The sequence below is a fragment of the Haliotis asinina genome, chromosome 2 (assembly GCF_037392515.1).
Source record: "Haliotis asinina isolate JCU_RB_2024 chromosome 2, JCU_Hal_asi_v2, whole genome shotgun sequence".
Lineage (NCBI taxonomy): Eukaryota > Metazoa > Mollusca > Gastropoda > Lepetellida > Haliotidae > Haliotis > Haliotis asinina.
Genome location: NC_090281.1, coordinates 58,656,514 through 58,674,113, shown reverse-complemented (window position 1 = coordinate 58,674,113; position 17,600 = coordinate 58,656,514). Strand labels below are relative to the sequence as shown.

General features: G+C 40.8%; 2 protein-coding genes across 2 annotated transcripts in view; one reads left to right on the top strand and one right to left on the bottom strand.

Moving 5' to 3' along the window:
• LOC137274013 (uncharacterized) overlaps nt 1-1,568 on the bottom strand; it is a 31,255-nt gene extending 29,687 nt beyond the window's left edge. The window contains exon 1 of the mRNA XM_067806963.1: nt 1,293-1,568. Coding sequence (XP_067663064.1) covers nt 1,293-1,319 — 27 coding nt within the window. The 5' untranslated portion in view covers nt 1,320-1,568. The remainder of the gene's footprint in view (nt 1-1,292) is intronic.
• A 2,607-nt stretch (nt 1,569-4,175) lies between these two features.
• Nucleotides 4,176-17,600, top strand: part of LOC137274003 (sodium- and chloride-dependent glycine transporter 2-like) — a 45,543-nt gene continuing 32,118 nt past the window's right edge. The window contains exon 1 of the mRNA XM_067806952.1: nt 4,176-4,508. The gene's annotated coding sequence lies outside the window, so the exon portion shown is untranslated. The remainder of the gene's footprint in view (nt 4,509-17,600) is intronic.

Genomic DNA, 17,600 nt, shown 5'->3' with positions numbered 1-17,600 from the left:
TATCAGCTGTGACATGGTACCTATAGTAACTACCAAAATTGGATCAAGAAATACAGACAACTAAATGTCTTCAGTCTCGAAATTCTAAAGGCATATGCAGGGGCAGACACAGATTTTTAGCAAGGAGGGGTTGTGTTGATGGAGGGGCCTAGCTTTTCACCTGAGAGTTTCACAGGTCATTTAATAAACCCTAAAGGACAAAAAGGAAGGGGTATGCACTCTTGCAACCCATCCCCCCTCCCCAACCCCATCTAGGTCAGCCTATGTATATGTATTTATCACTGTCTCTTATCTTCCCCTTTCAACCCCTCACCATCTCAATTCCACGCCATCTTAACAATCAAAAATCCCAACAAAATCGCAAATCAGGTTTGCTGACTAGGTTTACATGTGTCATCACAGCCCATTTGCATAGATCAACATTCATGCTGTTTATCACTAGATTGTGTGGTTCAGACTAGGTTACTTCCCGACCACCGTCATAAAGTTATAACATTACTAAGTGCTCATCTACCCACCCTAGCTGTTAACACTATGTGTTCAAAACCACAATTTGTTGTACAAAGTTTTCTCTCTTAGTTTTGCCAGAAGTAACTGTCTTGGAGTTTGAATCCCAGAGTCACACACAATATCCTTGATTTATTGACACCTTATGCTTACCTCTTCAAAAACTTACTGATCAAGAGCCTACGCTCTAACTGAAATTCTACTGAAAAACATAACAACCCAATTTACTATTGCTTTGAACACATAATACAATCAACGTAGATGAGTCAGTCAGTATGACTTAATGTCATATTCAGCAAATATTACAGCCATGCCATAGAAGGGGTGAGGGAGTTTGGTTTACACCTTTACCATTAGGCTACACCTCCGCCCCAGCCACATGAGAAACAAGTGGTCTTTATACATTATAAATGTATAGGAAATACAACCGAAGTCCTGGGCATGACAAGTGAACACGTTACCCACTTGACTACACCACAGCTCTGAATGCTGATGAGACTGGGTGGTTTTACTTGAGTACTGTTGTCCATGTTTCATAGAGAAAAACACGCAAACTTGTCTAACAAAACTGAAAACAATCTCAAGTCTGAGTGAATTAATTCATCTGTATTTGCACAATTCTGGTTTCAACAGTCACGAGTTATCCTCCCTACCCCTAAAATTATGAAACTATCAATAATAAAAACAATTATTAATCATATTTACTTACATTTTACCACAAAAATAGCATACAGGAAAACACATATATTAGTGCGCGTTCACAAATGATTTTGCAATGTACTCACTTTGACTACTAGAAGCTTCCTCTCCATTGTGGAAGTGATATCAATTATTTTACCCTCTGAGTCTGAGGCCTCTTCACAAGTTGGGTTAAAATCACCCTCTATTTCCTTGCTTTCGGTTTGCTACCACTGACAGCTAGGACTTGTCCTTACAATGTCTAAACTGGTTCTCAAAATTCTCTTTCGTGTCCATTCCTGGTCAAATCTGAGACAAATCTGTTCATCTTTCCCCTTTCTTTGCAGTATATGTGACGTAGACAGAATTTCTCTACTTTCTCTTTCGTTTCGCGACGGAAGTCACATGATCACGCACAGATCATTGTTTTAGATTTATTGATAACGAGTGGTCCATACGAAGAAGCAATAAAAATAAGCAATGATAATAACAGTGAGTATCTACACAAGTTGAAGCAGTTGGTTTGACAAACACACAAACACACGGTAAAGCATGGAAGGGGATTCCCCGACTTTTGTGTGACGTAAGAACCCGCGATTTATGAATGACAGTTACTTCCCTTACTCAACGTAACTATTGGGCTGAGTAATGCTCGAAAAGCATTGATTGTGCAATAATCAAGGAGCTTAGGGTTATTTTCAGGGCATTTGGTTCAGATTCTTCCACCAAGCACCAAATATGGCACAGAGGTAGTTTAAGGAATACTAATTCGATTCCCGACGGAATAACTTCTTTAAATTCATTCACACCAATTTAATTTATATATCACCGTAAAGCGATTTTTATTCCTTCCATTTGATATACAACGTGGTTATGTATAACTTATGACCAAAAAAACCCTCTTAAATCGGGGAGGTGGCCATTTTTTTGTCCAATGTGGCCATCTTGGCGCCCGTCAGAAATCAACTTAGTATGTCTTAAGTTACCGCTTTGGTGCTTTTGGAAGGATCTGTACCAAAACATCCCTATGCCCCCTGACTACTAAGCAGTTTTTAGGAATTGGTGCTTCAGGCGCGGATACAGCTTTTTGAGAAAAGGGTAGGATAGGATGGAGCTGGGTGGGGCTCTGGGTGTGCACACTATGTTGAGCAAAGGCGGGGTACACACTTCATTTCCACGGCCCGAGTTTCAAAATTCATTTAAGTAAAATTCAAGACAAAAAAGGTTTGGGGTATCATCATGAACGTTGACTGAATTGTTTTCTGAGAATAATTGTTTTTGTACAGACTAAGTGAGTTAAGCATTGAGAATTGAACTTTACTATCTATGTGTATGGGTTCCATTTGCTATATGATATTGTGACTTGCAGTCACCTGCAATTTTCCTTGGAGTTAATAATGAAATCATCTTATCTTATGACTTGTTCATTTGGGCGACTGATATAATTCGAGGGTTGTTAATCTTGATGTTTTACTCATATTTATCATCAAAATGACTTTCATTGCAAATTATGGCAAATTATGAAAAAAAAAGATACCTATGCTATTGCTATGTTTATTTAAGTAAATCATAAAGTTGCAAGATGATGTTCTGTGTTGGTTTGGAAAATTATAGTCTTAAATACCACAAACTAAAGCAATATTTACCTGTTTATCTCATTAAAACACATGTTGCAAAGACCCTGGAACTAATCACAAAGTCTCATCGCAAACATCGCAAAGACTCCACTTTCACTGTAACCAAGTTCCCACTGGTAGGGAATTTAGGGACAGTCATTTTTTGTCTTTGACGCGATTTCCAATGCATTTGGTGAGTATACATTCATATTTGAATAATGAATAGTACTTTTTTCAGCTATTATTTTTTTCCGCCCGCCCCAATCTTAGAACAGTCAGGCAATGAAAAACACAGAAATAAATACGCCCGCCCTTTACGTCCTTTACATCCTCATTAATATTAAAAACCATGCACTGTGGTGATGATGACTTTAAGAGGTGAGTGAGTGGGTGGATTCGGGGGCTGAGCAGGGAACTATGCATAGACCGGATCATAGACGAGGGATAGATTCCCTGCCGGATTTATATTTCAGTTGTTACTGGGTCGTTGTACACGCCAATTTGTCTATGTTATGATCCCCATAGCGCTGAAATCGCTTTATGCAACCGCCCAGCCAATGAGCAATTGTAAATTGAATGTGATGGTGACTTGCTTCAACACAGGCACGTGTCGTGCTACCTTCCTTATAGTTTTTGAACCAGTTTATTGCCTTTGCAGTACTATCTAGTTTGGGCATTTCTAATACGTAGTGTATACAAAACAAGTGTTGTGTCAGATGAAGTGAGTGATCATTTGCCATTCCAACTCTGTGCTGTTTGTCTCTAAGTATAGACGGCTGTCATTTTCCTGTCCCATTGTTTTTATCACCCTTCCTCGCACAGGAAGAGGTACGCCCAGCTGTTACCCTCCCTCCTCCACCAACATGTACTACCCTTACTGTTACCCTCTCGCGCCCACTCATAGCCACCACCACCCCTACCTGTTACCCTCACCAACCCACAGGTACCACCAACCTGTTATCCTCATCATATACAGGTACCCCCTACCTGTTACTCTCACCAACCCACAAGTACCCGCCTCCCCCCCCCCCCCCATCTGTTATCCTCACCAACCCACATGTGCCCCCCCCCCCCCCCCTACCTGTTATCCTCGCCATCCACAGGTACCCCTACATTTACCCTTACCCATCCACAGGCACGCCCAACCTGTTACCCTCACCAACCCACAGGTACCCACAACCTGTTACCCTCACCCATCCACAAGTACCCCCTACCTGTTACCCTCACCAACCCACAGGTACTCCTACCTGTTACCCTCACCCAAACACGGGTACCCCCTACCTGTTACCCTCACCCACCCAGAGAGGAAAACTCAAACCTGTTACCCTCACCCATCCATTAGTACCACGAGGGAGGATAACGGGTAGGGGAGGTACCTGTGGTGGTGAGGGAGGGTAACTTTTAGAGGTAGTACCTGTGGTGGCGAGGGAGGATAAAAGGTAGGGTGGTATATGGGGACGGGGAGGGAGGGTAGCGGGTAGTGGTGGCACCTAAGTAGTTACCTGACCACACCCACCACTAGCAGACCCTCCGTTGCTCACACCTTGGCAGTTATTCGACTCTGCGTCCCCAACAGTGTGGACAGTGACATACCTTGGGAGGCACGCCGTATCTCGGAGTTATTTGCACCTGGCTCTTCTATCAGTGGCCCCCGAGTATTCACCAAGGCAGGTCGGACAGAACCCCGAGGTCGTAGATTAACTAAAGGTAAGATACAAGTTATGCTCAGAATGCTTTGTTTGATTGACTCATCCGTGAGACCTTCTTGTTAAACGATCAAAGGGCAGATATTTCACAGAACGGATCATTAGAACAAAAAATAATCATTAGGAATTTTATGGACATGTCGCTTTTTCAAACCCTGTATTAATGTTTACTTTTGCCGTCTTATATGTCTCATGGTTCAAATACATGTGTAATATCGTGCCTAAAAAGACGACACCACTTGCATAAAGCCTTCCCAGAACTGTTTACAAACATTAATAAACAGATACTTTTAACGCCTTTTGGTTCAGGTTTACAAGATTTATTGCAAAATATTACAGGACGTAAGTTCTCAGTTTCCGAAAAAGGATTTATCTGAAGATACATTTCAATTTTGAAACATTTACAAAATGTGCGATTAAAGACTTTGAAATTAAATTCGAAAGGATTAAGAAACTGTTAATCGAATTTTCCATGATTTGTGAAGAATAGTGTTTCAGAAATGATTTATGGGCAAACAAGTTTTCCATTTTATGTTCGAAACACTTTAAACAAGTGCTGGGCGATAAAAAGATACCTTTGTACCTTTTACTGTCATGATATCTACGACCGCTTCCTTGTAGCAGATGTAAAACATTTACAAAAATGTAGATGAAACGGCTTGTCTAGCCCGAAGAATGTTTAATGCGCGAATATTGTCGGTGACCAAATAATTGGGAACTACATACACAAGAAGATCACACATAAGCAGAGACTTGTCTCTGGTACTAGGGTGTTAATAATACCCTTTGAAACATTGGGAATCATACGTGTGATGGGTAGTCAACAAAACAAACACTAAACACACCGAGACAGAACCGGAGCCAAGCCTTCATATGGAACTAGCAGATAGCGAGTGAGTGAGTATGGTTTTACGCCTTTTCAAAGCAATATTCATGCATTTCACAGCGGTGGACAAAAGTCCACACATTGTTCCCCTGTCGGGAATCGAACACGGGTCTTCGGCGTGACGTGCAAACACTTTAAACATTATCTATCCTCCAGGAACTGTCAGATGCACCAAATAAAATGGAAATTAAAACAAACAAAACAGTCATCTTAGCTTATCTTTGGTGTCGATCATTTGCTATTGTTGGTGTACATGAAGGCAGGCGTTTGGGTGTTGGTGTTGGTGTTGGTGTTGGTGTTGGTGTTGGCGTTGGTGCAGGCGTATTGGTGATGATGTTGGTATTGTGGGTGTGTGCTAGATACAAACTACTTTGACGAGACATGTTTGGTTCATATGGGAAGTATATTCTATAGCCGTAACTTCTTTGAGTGGCATGTCTAGAAGTCGGTGAATCAGTCAAAGACAGACTTTATCAATGAAGAACGCTTCACGCTTCTGTATCGTCGCATCAACCTGGTCAACGTGCATGTTCCATGGACCCACTGGGCTTGAAATCTCTGTCACAGGCTACCAATAGCACACAGACACATTAAAGCGGATAGCAACCTGCCGCTGAGTTTGGCCAGATTTCCAAAGTCTGTATACCTTGACTTATCCCTTTCCAGCAAACATTCAGAATGATATTTAGACACCGTGGTGTAGAGAGACTGATATCTGGATTGTGGTGCAGAAAGACTTATATCAGAATAGTGGTGTAGAGAGATTGATGTCAGTCTTTCAGTCAGTTGTAGCGAGACTGGCATTAGTCTTGTGGTGAAGAGAGGCTGATGTCGGTCTTGTGGGGCAGTGGGACTAATATCGGGATTTTAGTGTAGAGAGATTGATATCAGTCTTGTGGTGTAGAGAGACCGATGTCAGACTTGTGGTGTAGAGAGATTGATATCAGACTTGTGGTGTAGAGAGACTGACATCAGTCTTGTGGTAAAGAGGGACTCATGTCGGGTTTGTGGTGTAGAGAGACTGATATCAGTCTTGTGGTGTAGCAAGACCGATATCAGTCTTGTGTAGAGAGACCTATATCAGTCTTGTGGTGTAGCAAGACCCATATCAGTCTTGTGGTGTAGAGAGATTGATATCAAACTTGTGGTGTAGAGAGACTGATATCAGTCTTGTGGTGTAGAGAGATTGATATCAGACTTGTGGTGTAGAGAGACTGATATCAGTCTTGTGGTGTAGCAAGACCGATATCAGTCTTGTGGTGTAGAGAGACCTATATCAGCCCGCTGGTGTAGAGAGTCCGATGCCAGACTTGTGGTGTAGAGAGACTGATATCAGACTTGTGGTGTAGAGAGACTGATATCAGTCTTGTGGTATAGAGGGACTCGTATCGGGTTTGTGGTGTAGACAGACTGATATCAGTCTTGTGGTGTAGCAAGACCCATATCAGTCTTGTGGTGTAGAGAGACCTATATCGGGTTTATGGTGTAGCAAGACCGATATCAGTCTTGTGGTGTAGATAGACCGATATCAGACTTGTGGTGTAGATAGACTGATATCAGACTTGTGGTGTAGAGGGATTGATATCAGTCTTGTGGTGTAGAGAGACCGATATCAATCTTGTAGTGTAGAGAAACTGATATCAGTCTTGTGGTATAGAGTGTAGATTTTAGTGTAGAGAGATTGATATCAGTCTTGAGGTGTAGAGAGACCGATATCAGTCTTGTGTAGAGAGACCTATATCAGTCTTGTGGTGTAGAGAGACCGATGTCAGACATGTTGTGTAGAAAGATTGATATCAGAGTTGTGGTGTAGAGAGACTGACATCAGTCTTGTGGTAAAGAGGGACTCGTGTCGGGTTTGTGGTGTAGAGAGACTGATATCAGTCTTGTGGTGTAGCAAGACCGATATCAGTCTTGTGTAGAGAGACCTATATCAGTCTTGTGGTGTAGCAAGACCGATATCAGTCTTGTGGTGTAGAGAGATTGATATCAAACTTGTGGTGTAGCAAGACTGATATCAGTCTTGTGGTGTAGCAAGACCCATATCAGTCTTGTGGTGTAGAGAGACCTATATCGGGTTTATGGTGTAGCAAGACCGATATCAGTCTTGTGGTGTAGATAGACCGATATCAGACTTGTGGTGTAGATAGACTGATATCAGACTTGTGGTGTAGAGGGATTGATATCAGTCTTGTGGTGTAGAGAGACCGATATCAATCTTGTAGTGTAGAGAGACTGATATCAGTCTTGTGGTATAGAGTGTAGATTTTAGTGTAGAGAGATTGATATCAGTCTTGAGGTGTAGAGAGACCGATATCAGTCTTGTGTAGAGAGACCTATATCAGTCTTGTGGTGTAGAGAGACCGATGTCAGACATGTTGTGTAGAAAGATTGATATCAGAGTTGTGGTGTAGAGAGACTGACATCAGTCTTGTGGTAAAGAGGGACTCGTATCGGGTTTGTGGTGTAGACAGACTGATATCAGTCTTGTGGTGTAGCAAGACCGATATCAGTCTTGTGGTGTAGAGAGATTGATATCAAACTTGTGGTGTAGAGAGACTGATATCAGTCTTGTGGTGTAGCAAGACCGATATCAGGCTTGTGGTATAGAGAGACCTATATCAGTCCGCTGGTGTAGAGAGACCGATGCCAGACTTGTGGTGTGGAGAGACTGATATCAGACTTGTGGTGTAGAGAGACTGATATCAGTCTTGTGGTATAGAGGGACTCGTATCGGGTTTGTGGTGTAGACAGACTGATATCAGTCTTGTGGTGTAGCAAGACCCATATCAGTCTTGTGGTGTAGAGAGATTGATATCAAACTTGTGGTGTAGAGAGACTGATATCAGTCTTGTGGTGTAGAGAGATTGATATCAGACTTGTGGTGTAGAGAGACTGATATCAGTCTTGTGGTGTAGCAAGACCGATATCAGTCTTTTGGTGTAGAGAGACCTATATCAGTCCGCTGGTGTAGAGAGACCGATGCCAGACTTGTGGTGTGGAGAGACTGATATCAGACTTGTGGTGTAGAGAGACTGATATCAGTCTTGTGGTATAGAGGGACTCGTATCGGGTTTGTGGTGTAGACAGACTGATATCAGTCTTGTGATGTAGCAAGACCCATATCAGTCTTGTGGTGTAGAGAGGCCTATATCGGGTTTGTGGTGTAGCAAGACCGATATCAGTCTTGTGGTGTAGAGAGACTGATATCAGTCTTGTGTAGAGAGACGTATATCAGTTTTATGGTGTAGAGAGACTGATATCGGACTTGTGGTGTAGCAAGACCCATATCAGTCTTGTGTAGAGAGGCATATATCAGTCTTGTGGTGTAGAGAAACCGATGTCAGACTTGTGGTGTAGAGAGATTGATATCAATCTTGTGGTGTAGAGAGACTGATATCAGTCTTGTGGTATAGAGGGACTCGTATCGGGTTTGTGGTGTAGCAAGACCTATATCAGTCTTGTGGTGTAGAGAGACCGATATCAGACTTGTGGTGTAGATAGACTGATATCAGACTTGTGGTGTAGAGGGATTGATATCAGTCTTGTGGTGTAGAGAGACCGATATCAATCTTGTAGTTTAGAGAGACTGATATCAGTCTTGTGGTATAGAGGGACTCATAACGGGATTGTGGTGTAGAGAGACTGATATCACTCCCGTGGTGTAGAGAGACCAGTGTCGGTCTTGTGGTATGGAGGGACTCATGACGGGATTGTGGTGTAGAGAGACTGATATCACTCCCGTGGTGTAGAGAGACCAGTGTCGGTCTTGTGGTATGGAGGGACTCATGTCGGGTTTGTGGTGTAGAGAGAGTGGTATCAGTCTTGTGTAGAGAGACTGATATCGGGTTTATGGTACAGAGACTGATAGAAACCGATATCAGACTTGTGGTGTTGAGAGACTTACATCAGTACTGTGGTGCAGAGAGACTGGTGCCATGCTTGTGTATAAGAGATCCTTGCATCTGTCTGGTGAAATAGAGACACTGGTATGTGTCTAGTGTGGTATCTGTCTAGTAATATATAGAGAAACTGGTGTCAGTCTAGCAATGCTCAGACACCGGTTTACTCACACAACCAGATGCATATTCCAGATAACACACTACTGCAGTATTAAGGTTAAGTAAAAACTGATAATCTGAGACCGATATGAACTTGATAATGCCTCTACCTGACGAGATGTTTTCTTTAAATGCTTTGTATGATGCAGGATCTGTGATGGTTAATACATTCATTTTAAAGCGTCCCGCCATGCTTTGAGAACGTAAATCACCTAACACTGATCAACTTTGTTCAGCTAACAACCGGAATGTAATAGAGTAACCTTGCCACAAACCAGTGTCACGATCAGCCTGTCAGCAACTTTTCTGCGTTTCATACCCACCCTGAATTGTCATTCCGAAGGGAAATGGTTGAAAGTTTTCTTGTCGTTGTGATAATGTATGCTCTGATATACTCTCAACACTCATAAAAAGAGAAGTCAGCTTCATTTTTCTTCATCTACATTTAACGTTTTCGAAGTAGATCTAATCTTTGAATTAAATCTACATTATCAGTTAATATGAAACTATAAACAAATGTTCAAATTTATGTGATTTTCGTGTTAGTTCAAAGCATTTCAATACTCTCCACAATAACAAACGTATATGTGTATCTTCACGGAATTAATGTATATGTATGTTTACTTTAAATTGCGATACTACTTTTTGCATTGTGCGTCCCTTCCATGTACATATATCAACCTTATAATGGCGAAATTATCACATCAAAAACTCAATTTTGAAAAAATATTTGAAATTTCCTACATTTATATCAACTATGCGTTTCTTTTTTGAGACAGTATATATACCCTTCAGTGTTCTTACTCGCCCGCTCTCAGGTGAAGGTTAGATACCAGTGACCTTACAATCTTTATTGTCGTTGGTCCACTTCAGTGTCAACCTTCTCATTGTTGGCTCTAAAAATGTGGAGGGGACAACTGTGGCCATATAGGGCTCCCCGTGTTGTCGTCCGGGCCGGAAGTCGTCTCCGCTGCCAGGTCGACTTCAATGGGGATCGGATGGACATTTCCTGAGGTTTGGCCGATTACACTGTAACTCTGTTTCCAGACAATGGTTTGACATGGCTAAAAAAGGAATCATGTAGACACGGCATTAAACAATATTCACTCACTCATTCCCTGGGGTGTTACAAATAACAGGACATCCTGTTGAAAACACAATCATCATGTGTAGGTTTCCGGTTTAATCAGGAAGTGCGATTTGTGAAAAGTGAAAACCAACGTTTAAATCTTGAAAAACATATTACTTTTTTTAATACCACAGGGTAAATCTCCAATTCAGATGGAGCGGTGGGGTAGCCTTATGGTTAATGCGTTCGCTTGTCAAGACCCGGGTTCGAGTCCCCACATGGGTACAATGAGTGTAGCCCATTTCTGGCGTCCCCTTTGTGATATTGCTGGAATGTTACTGAAAGCGGCGTTAAACCAAAGCCGACTCACTTCAAGGCAGAGATTTTCGATTAACGCGCTCGCTCGAGTTTTTCCAGCAGCGCGTATGATTAAATCACCTGACAGCAGACTTTACTCCGACTGCATAGTAGCTTAATCGTGTTTACAAGATGAATGAACAACCTTGTAACTGTTATCTGTACACACTTACAGATTTTTAAAACCCAGTGTCAAAGTTAGATAACCTGGGGAAAGTTCCACTCATTAGAACCTGGTCGCTAGTACATTTCAGAACGAGCTTCTGCACGAGCTCAGCCTATTCAGTTTAGGGGATTGTGGTCAATAGTCACTGACCCAACCAGTTACACTCCACCCCTTCCTCTGATAGCGACATTGCACAACCATATATTTGGCTCAAAAGCGCCGATGAATTGTTATCTAACTCGAAAACTACTAAACATTACATACTCAATGAAACGCTGGTCATAATCAGAAGAATAGGCCAACCCTGTGAGTTTGTTGCAGAATTTATGTCCTAAAAATAACTTTGTTTGACATATCAGCATTTCACTATTGACACAGTTTGTTACGAGGGAGGATGACACATGTGAAGAAGAGCACGTGCTCAAGAGCCGATAAAGTTATTGATTCATTTATCTGTGCTGTGAGATACAAACGATGAAATACTCGCACGAAGTTAAGTCTATTATTTCAAAGTCAATGGTTTGTTTAGGCTTGAATCACAGAGGGCTGGACCCAAATATGAATTTTCAAAATACTTTAAACGCGCAGCAGGTGGTGGGTTGTCTGGGAAATAGTCTTTCCGCCAACAGTGACACACCTGAAGGGGTTGTAGCAAAACCAGTGAAAGTAAAAAAGCTTCATTCATTCAAAAACTTGTACGGAATGCTAGTAGGAGGTTATATGGCCAAAATAAATTCCATTTTGAAAAAAAAGCACAAGGAGACTGAACATTCCCTACATATAATATCAAATCATCGTGTGTGGATATTGTTATACAAATATGGGTTCAGCTGTGAACAGGGTAATGGGGAGAACAGACGTGTTCCCTTTGAAAGATCCGACATTATTCGTTCACGAAATAGCAACTGGCGAGCAATTACTCAAAACGTAATGAAGGTTTCGAACCTGTTTTGGTGAATGAAACACTTGTGAATACCAGGTACACCGTAGGTACCCAATGGGTTGTAAGTTCACCAACAGAAAGAAACAAGAACACTCGGCAAGAGTGAAGGCTTGATTTTGTTACGTGCAGGATGTGAACGATTTTTTACCTGCTTGTCCGCTTGTATTTAAAGCAAAATCCAAAGAGAGTCGTGACTAGCATACGGAGATGAACAGTGAGGTGTTTTCAGAATGGCTTCCAAAACAGCTTGTTTCCGCCTAGTCTCCCTAAAGCTTAGCAGTCATGGACAATGAGCATATGTTTATACGTTTTCGAGTTAGAGTCGGACCGCTTTTGAGCCAAACGGAATGTAGGCTCCTAACTACTTTGTGTATTGAGTCACACATTACTTCGTGAATACTCGACCAGACAAACCAGTGACTGATATCATGTATAAAGTCCTCTCCGATGGGTTAGGGTTACACGTACTGAATCACGTTGACGTGCCTAAACCGCGTGATCCACATAGCACCTCGTACAAAAAAGGGTGTTGCTTATGGTCACGCCTATTTTGATATAGGATCTTACACATTGAAATATGGAAAAGATCCATGTCGTGTTATTATTTCAGAAACTACTTGTTATATATGTACCACTGTACGCTTGGTATTCTCATCACTTTCTTGGTATAAATGGTATCATTTGTAGAGGCAAAGAACGTTTTTTATATATAAGGGGTTCCTTTCACGAAACAACCTTTACTAACTCCCATTCTTTAACATTGCACTAAGGTTACCTTAGACTTAGATAACCTCAACTCCCATTCTTTAACATTGCACTAAGGTTACCTTAGACTTAGGTTTACCTTACCTTAGACTTAGGTAACCTTAGTGCAGTGTTAAAGAATGGGAGTTAAGGTTAACGTTAGATAAGGTTGCTTTGTGAAAGGAGCCCCTGGATAATTTGAGCATGAGTGGTTGATAATCACAATTCACGAGTGAAATTTGTTGTCCTCAATTTTGTTAGCCAAATTCTACTGCAAGAGGGTAATTTCAGATAAAGTTCAGGAATAAATGCATATACGTTAAGTAATGAAATCCTTTAAGTAATACTTGAATTCTCAGATTGTACAAACTTGTCTAAAATGGTCCTCTACATATTATTCTTGAACAAAGTAACGTTATTATCATACCGAGTTTACATGTCTCAACATTATTGTTTTCATGATATTCACAGGTAAATGTACATATTTATGTGTACATGATATGAATTGATTTGAAAATTATAATTCATGAAACAAATGAATAAAACTATGGCTAATACCTAATGTTGCCCTTTAAAACCTGTGCGCATACCATTATTATGAAGGGTACAGCTTAAAGAACGATATTGCTGTATAGTTTCATTGGTCACCCACGATAGCACACCTGGCAACTAATTGCATAATGTGCGTCATTCTTTTAAAAAAGTAATTTAGTTAGCCAATAATGAGTAATCAATCATTGTATTGACGGTTAATCCTTTGAAAGAAGGGTGTTGTTTTTACATAGACACAGACACGAGAGAGTGTATTCAGTATAGATTAGTAAATGTACATACATACACACGACCTTTAGACAAATCCCCATTTAAATCCGCATGAAAGTAATCAATCAATCAGCGTGTTATGGGTTAATCCTTTGTTCGATTCAGACACAAGAAGTGCCAAATGGGGACCTTTGTCGGGTAATCTAAGAGGCCTTCAAAGACTTAATCTAAGTGGCGTTACCACTAATTATACCTGTTATAAAATCATAAACTGAGCATCAAGGGAATGATGACAAATAACGTGTAGGTTTATACCACCTAACACGGAATACAACCTAGCGACACCAAGTGATTTTGACAGAATCGTCCATGAAAACAAGGGTTGTAACTCGGAAACTAGGAGAAAGTAAAAGACAAAACTAAACGATAGTACGAGATTGTGAGAACATATAACTTTCATTTTCCACAACAGCTGTCGCGATTTCAGGTTTGTACAAACCTGTACACGAAGTAGTTTACCCCCTGAAGATGAATTCTGCACAGACCCTCATATCTATACCTATTATTACGTCACGGAGACGCCCCGCTCTGATTGGTTGAAATTTCGTTTGCGTCTGAGAATTCTGCACTGTTGTCAAAAAGGTCGATTTAAGGTAATTAGAGATCGAAATGAACAGTTTTAATAACCGGGTTTCATTTATCACGATGTTAATGAGTGGTTTATGCATTTGCACCGCCTAAAGTATATGTGATTTTTAATTAAGCCTCATGCAACCAACCTAAAATGTATTGCTCTAGCGGTCTGCATTTTGGGAGGCGATAGTTCAAGATACCATCTGGAGTATCTTCATATATCGCAGATCAAAACACGATTGACGAGTCCACTTACATACCACTGTTATCACCATGAGGTGACTTTGAGGTCAACATTTCAACATCTCTTCCCTTACTATCTCATGGGTCATTTGTTCACCTTAAATTGTGTCTTTCGCAAACATAGACAGATTATGAAAGGCAAATACATACCAACCAAACAGGTTGGCGAAGTTTGTCAAGACATAATTAGTCATCATCTGTGTGTACTGCTGAGTCATTGTGAGTGAGTAACTGTTTGAATGAGCAAAATCACAGCGACAGACGCAAAACATGGGCTTCACACACTGTGTGTGAGTATTGTTTTACGCCGCTTTTAGCAACATTCCAGCTATGTCACGACTGGAGACATCAGAAATGGAAATTGTACCCATGTGGGGATTCGAACCCGGACCTCGGCGTGAAAAGCGAACGCTTTAACCACTAGGCTACCCTTCCAGCTTTGATTAGGGGAGATGGTGGAACAGCACCTAGCCCAGTCCTCATTTTCCTTTTGAGCGATGCCAAGGCCGCAAGTCTAGATGTCCTCAGGTCGGAATCACCAATATCAGTGGGACTCCTTTCCAACCGAAGTTAACTGGATCTAACCAAATTACATGACCCATGAACATTTGGGGTAGAATTGGTCCAGCAACCCATACTTTTAGTACGACACCACAAACGGGGTCGGGTAGTTAGGCTTGCTGGCTTGTTTGATACATGTCATCGTAACCCAGTTGCGTAGGTCGATGATCATGCTGTTGATCACTGGATTGTCTGGTCCAGACACTGTTATTTACAAACCGCCGCCATATAGCGGGAATATTGCTGAATGCGGCGTAAAACTACAAGTCAACCAACCAACAAGCCAAGTACGTATTCGGATACCGGGCACCAGTTTCAAGTAGTTACCCTCTTTCATCTTGTGAGGAATTTTTCAAATGAAAGCGTATGATGCATCTTTAAACTTAATCTCCTTTGCACAGTTCATATCGTTTACTTATCAATATAAGCTATGTCCACTTAGCAGGGAACTCTAATTAAGAGTGTTCCATTTCATAATAGGTGCTTCTTAATTAATCCCCGTATTAGTGTCTAAGTTATGGCTGTCTAAGATATGGCTGTCTAAGTTTTGGGAGATAACCGGATGGAGTAGTGCTTAAGCGATGGATTTAAGTGTTAAATTTCCCACATAGGTTCTGGCGCCCCACGCCGTGATACTGCTTAGATATTGCTGATTGTAGTGAGAACTTGCACTGAGATCGCGTCCTCAAAGGGAGAGAACTGTTGAAAGGAGGATCTGGTTCACAAATCTGAGACTCAGTAAATGAAACGGTGATGCAACCATTGATATTCTACAATGTCCATAACACTAAATCGAATACCATCCCACAGCAACAATGAGGCATCTTTATCACGGTTTACTTTATATTCCCTATTTCATGATATCAGTATTTCAGTGACTATAGGCCCGTGACTATAGGCCCGGGTTAGAATAGGCCTTCAGCAACCCATGCTTGCCATAAAAGGCGACTATTCTTGTCGTAAGAGGCGGCTAACGGGATTGGGTGGTCAGGCTCGCTGACTTGGTTGGCACATGTCATTGGTTCCCAATTGCGCAGGTCGATGCTCATGTTGTTGATCAATAGATTGTCTGGTCCAGACTCGACTATTTACAGACCGCCGCTATATTGCTGGGAAATTGCTGCGTGCGGCGTAAAACTAAACTCACTCACTCAATCAATGATTATGTTTAGGTATCATTAAACCAAATTATTAATTAAAAATGAAATAAATTACAGATATCACAAATTCGATTATTCATTATATGAAATCCATTTTCAGGCATAAAATATCCATTTCCAGGTAAGAAAAATAAGAAAAATATATTTTATGACATCTAAAATTCAAATTTACCGTACAGTTATATATTCAGAGGAAGTTTGCCTACACCGTACTGCTTTCGAATTCGCTGCCAGCTGGCGTCAAATGTGGCGAATCACTGTAGTCAAGTCTCTTCTAAAAACCCATGGCTTCTCAATAGCTTAGATCTTTTCTTGTTTTTCAGCTCCAGCTATTTGTAATCTCCTATTTACATTGCACATAGATTTAGCCTTAGTGTAGCTCCTTGTGGGGAGCTTGAATGCAAGGATACAGGTGCAGTTAAAATATCCACTATTGCCCCTGCTTGTAGGGAACTTAGTTACAGGTCGAGTTGAGTCTCTGTGATACTTGTGATTTCTGACAGAGTTTTAGTGATTTGTCACAGAGTTTTTGCAATCATATGCGCTGTAATAAGACAACATGGTAATTATAGCTTTAGTTTGTGGCATTAAAGACTATGACTTTATAATCAACACACCATCTTGCAATTTTATTAGCTATACATTTTTATCCTAATCACAGAATCTTAACAACGGTAACGAAGAAATTGTGACTGATAGATGATGGTAACGGAACATTCCTAGTATGTCGTGTTCATTCAGGATAAGTCAGTAAGTTGTTCTGTTGCATGTATGTGTACAGATGGTGTGCATTACATAATTCAAGCCGCCAAAATGAACACGTCATAGGATAAGATAATTTCTTTATTATCTCAAGGGAAATTCTGCGTGCATCATGTAGAGCCTCTATCACATTTTTAATAAACAGATGTAGTTGATTGCAGGCCACAATATCATTACCTCTCGGAATGGAACACATACAAATAGATAGTACAAAGTTCGATTCACAGTGCTTAACTCACACAGCCTGTACAAAACCAGTTATTTTCAGAAGTCCGTGTTCATGATGATTTTGAAGAAGATTGTAGATAACTGATGATTCAATCATAAAAAGGCTTCAAAATTAAAAGTGTTGTCTCATGCAATACAATACAGTCATGTGTAGAGAATTAACAGTACTGGCTTGAGGAATAGACTGTAGTTTTACTTTCCTGTTCTCATGCAATACAATACAGTCATGTGTAGAGAATTAACAGTACTGGCTTGAGGAATAGACTGTAGTTTTACTTTCCTGTTCTCATGCAATACAATACAGTCATGTGTAGAGAATTAACAGTACTGGCTTGAGGATTAGACTGTAGTTTTACTTTCCTGTTCTCATGCAATACAATACAGTCATGTGTAGAGAATTAACAGTACTGGCTTGAGGAATAGACTGTAGTTTTACTTTCCTGTTCTCATGCAATACAATACAGTCATGTGTAGAGAATTAACAGTACTGGCTTGAGGAATAGATTGTAGTTTTGCAT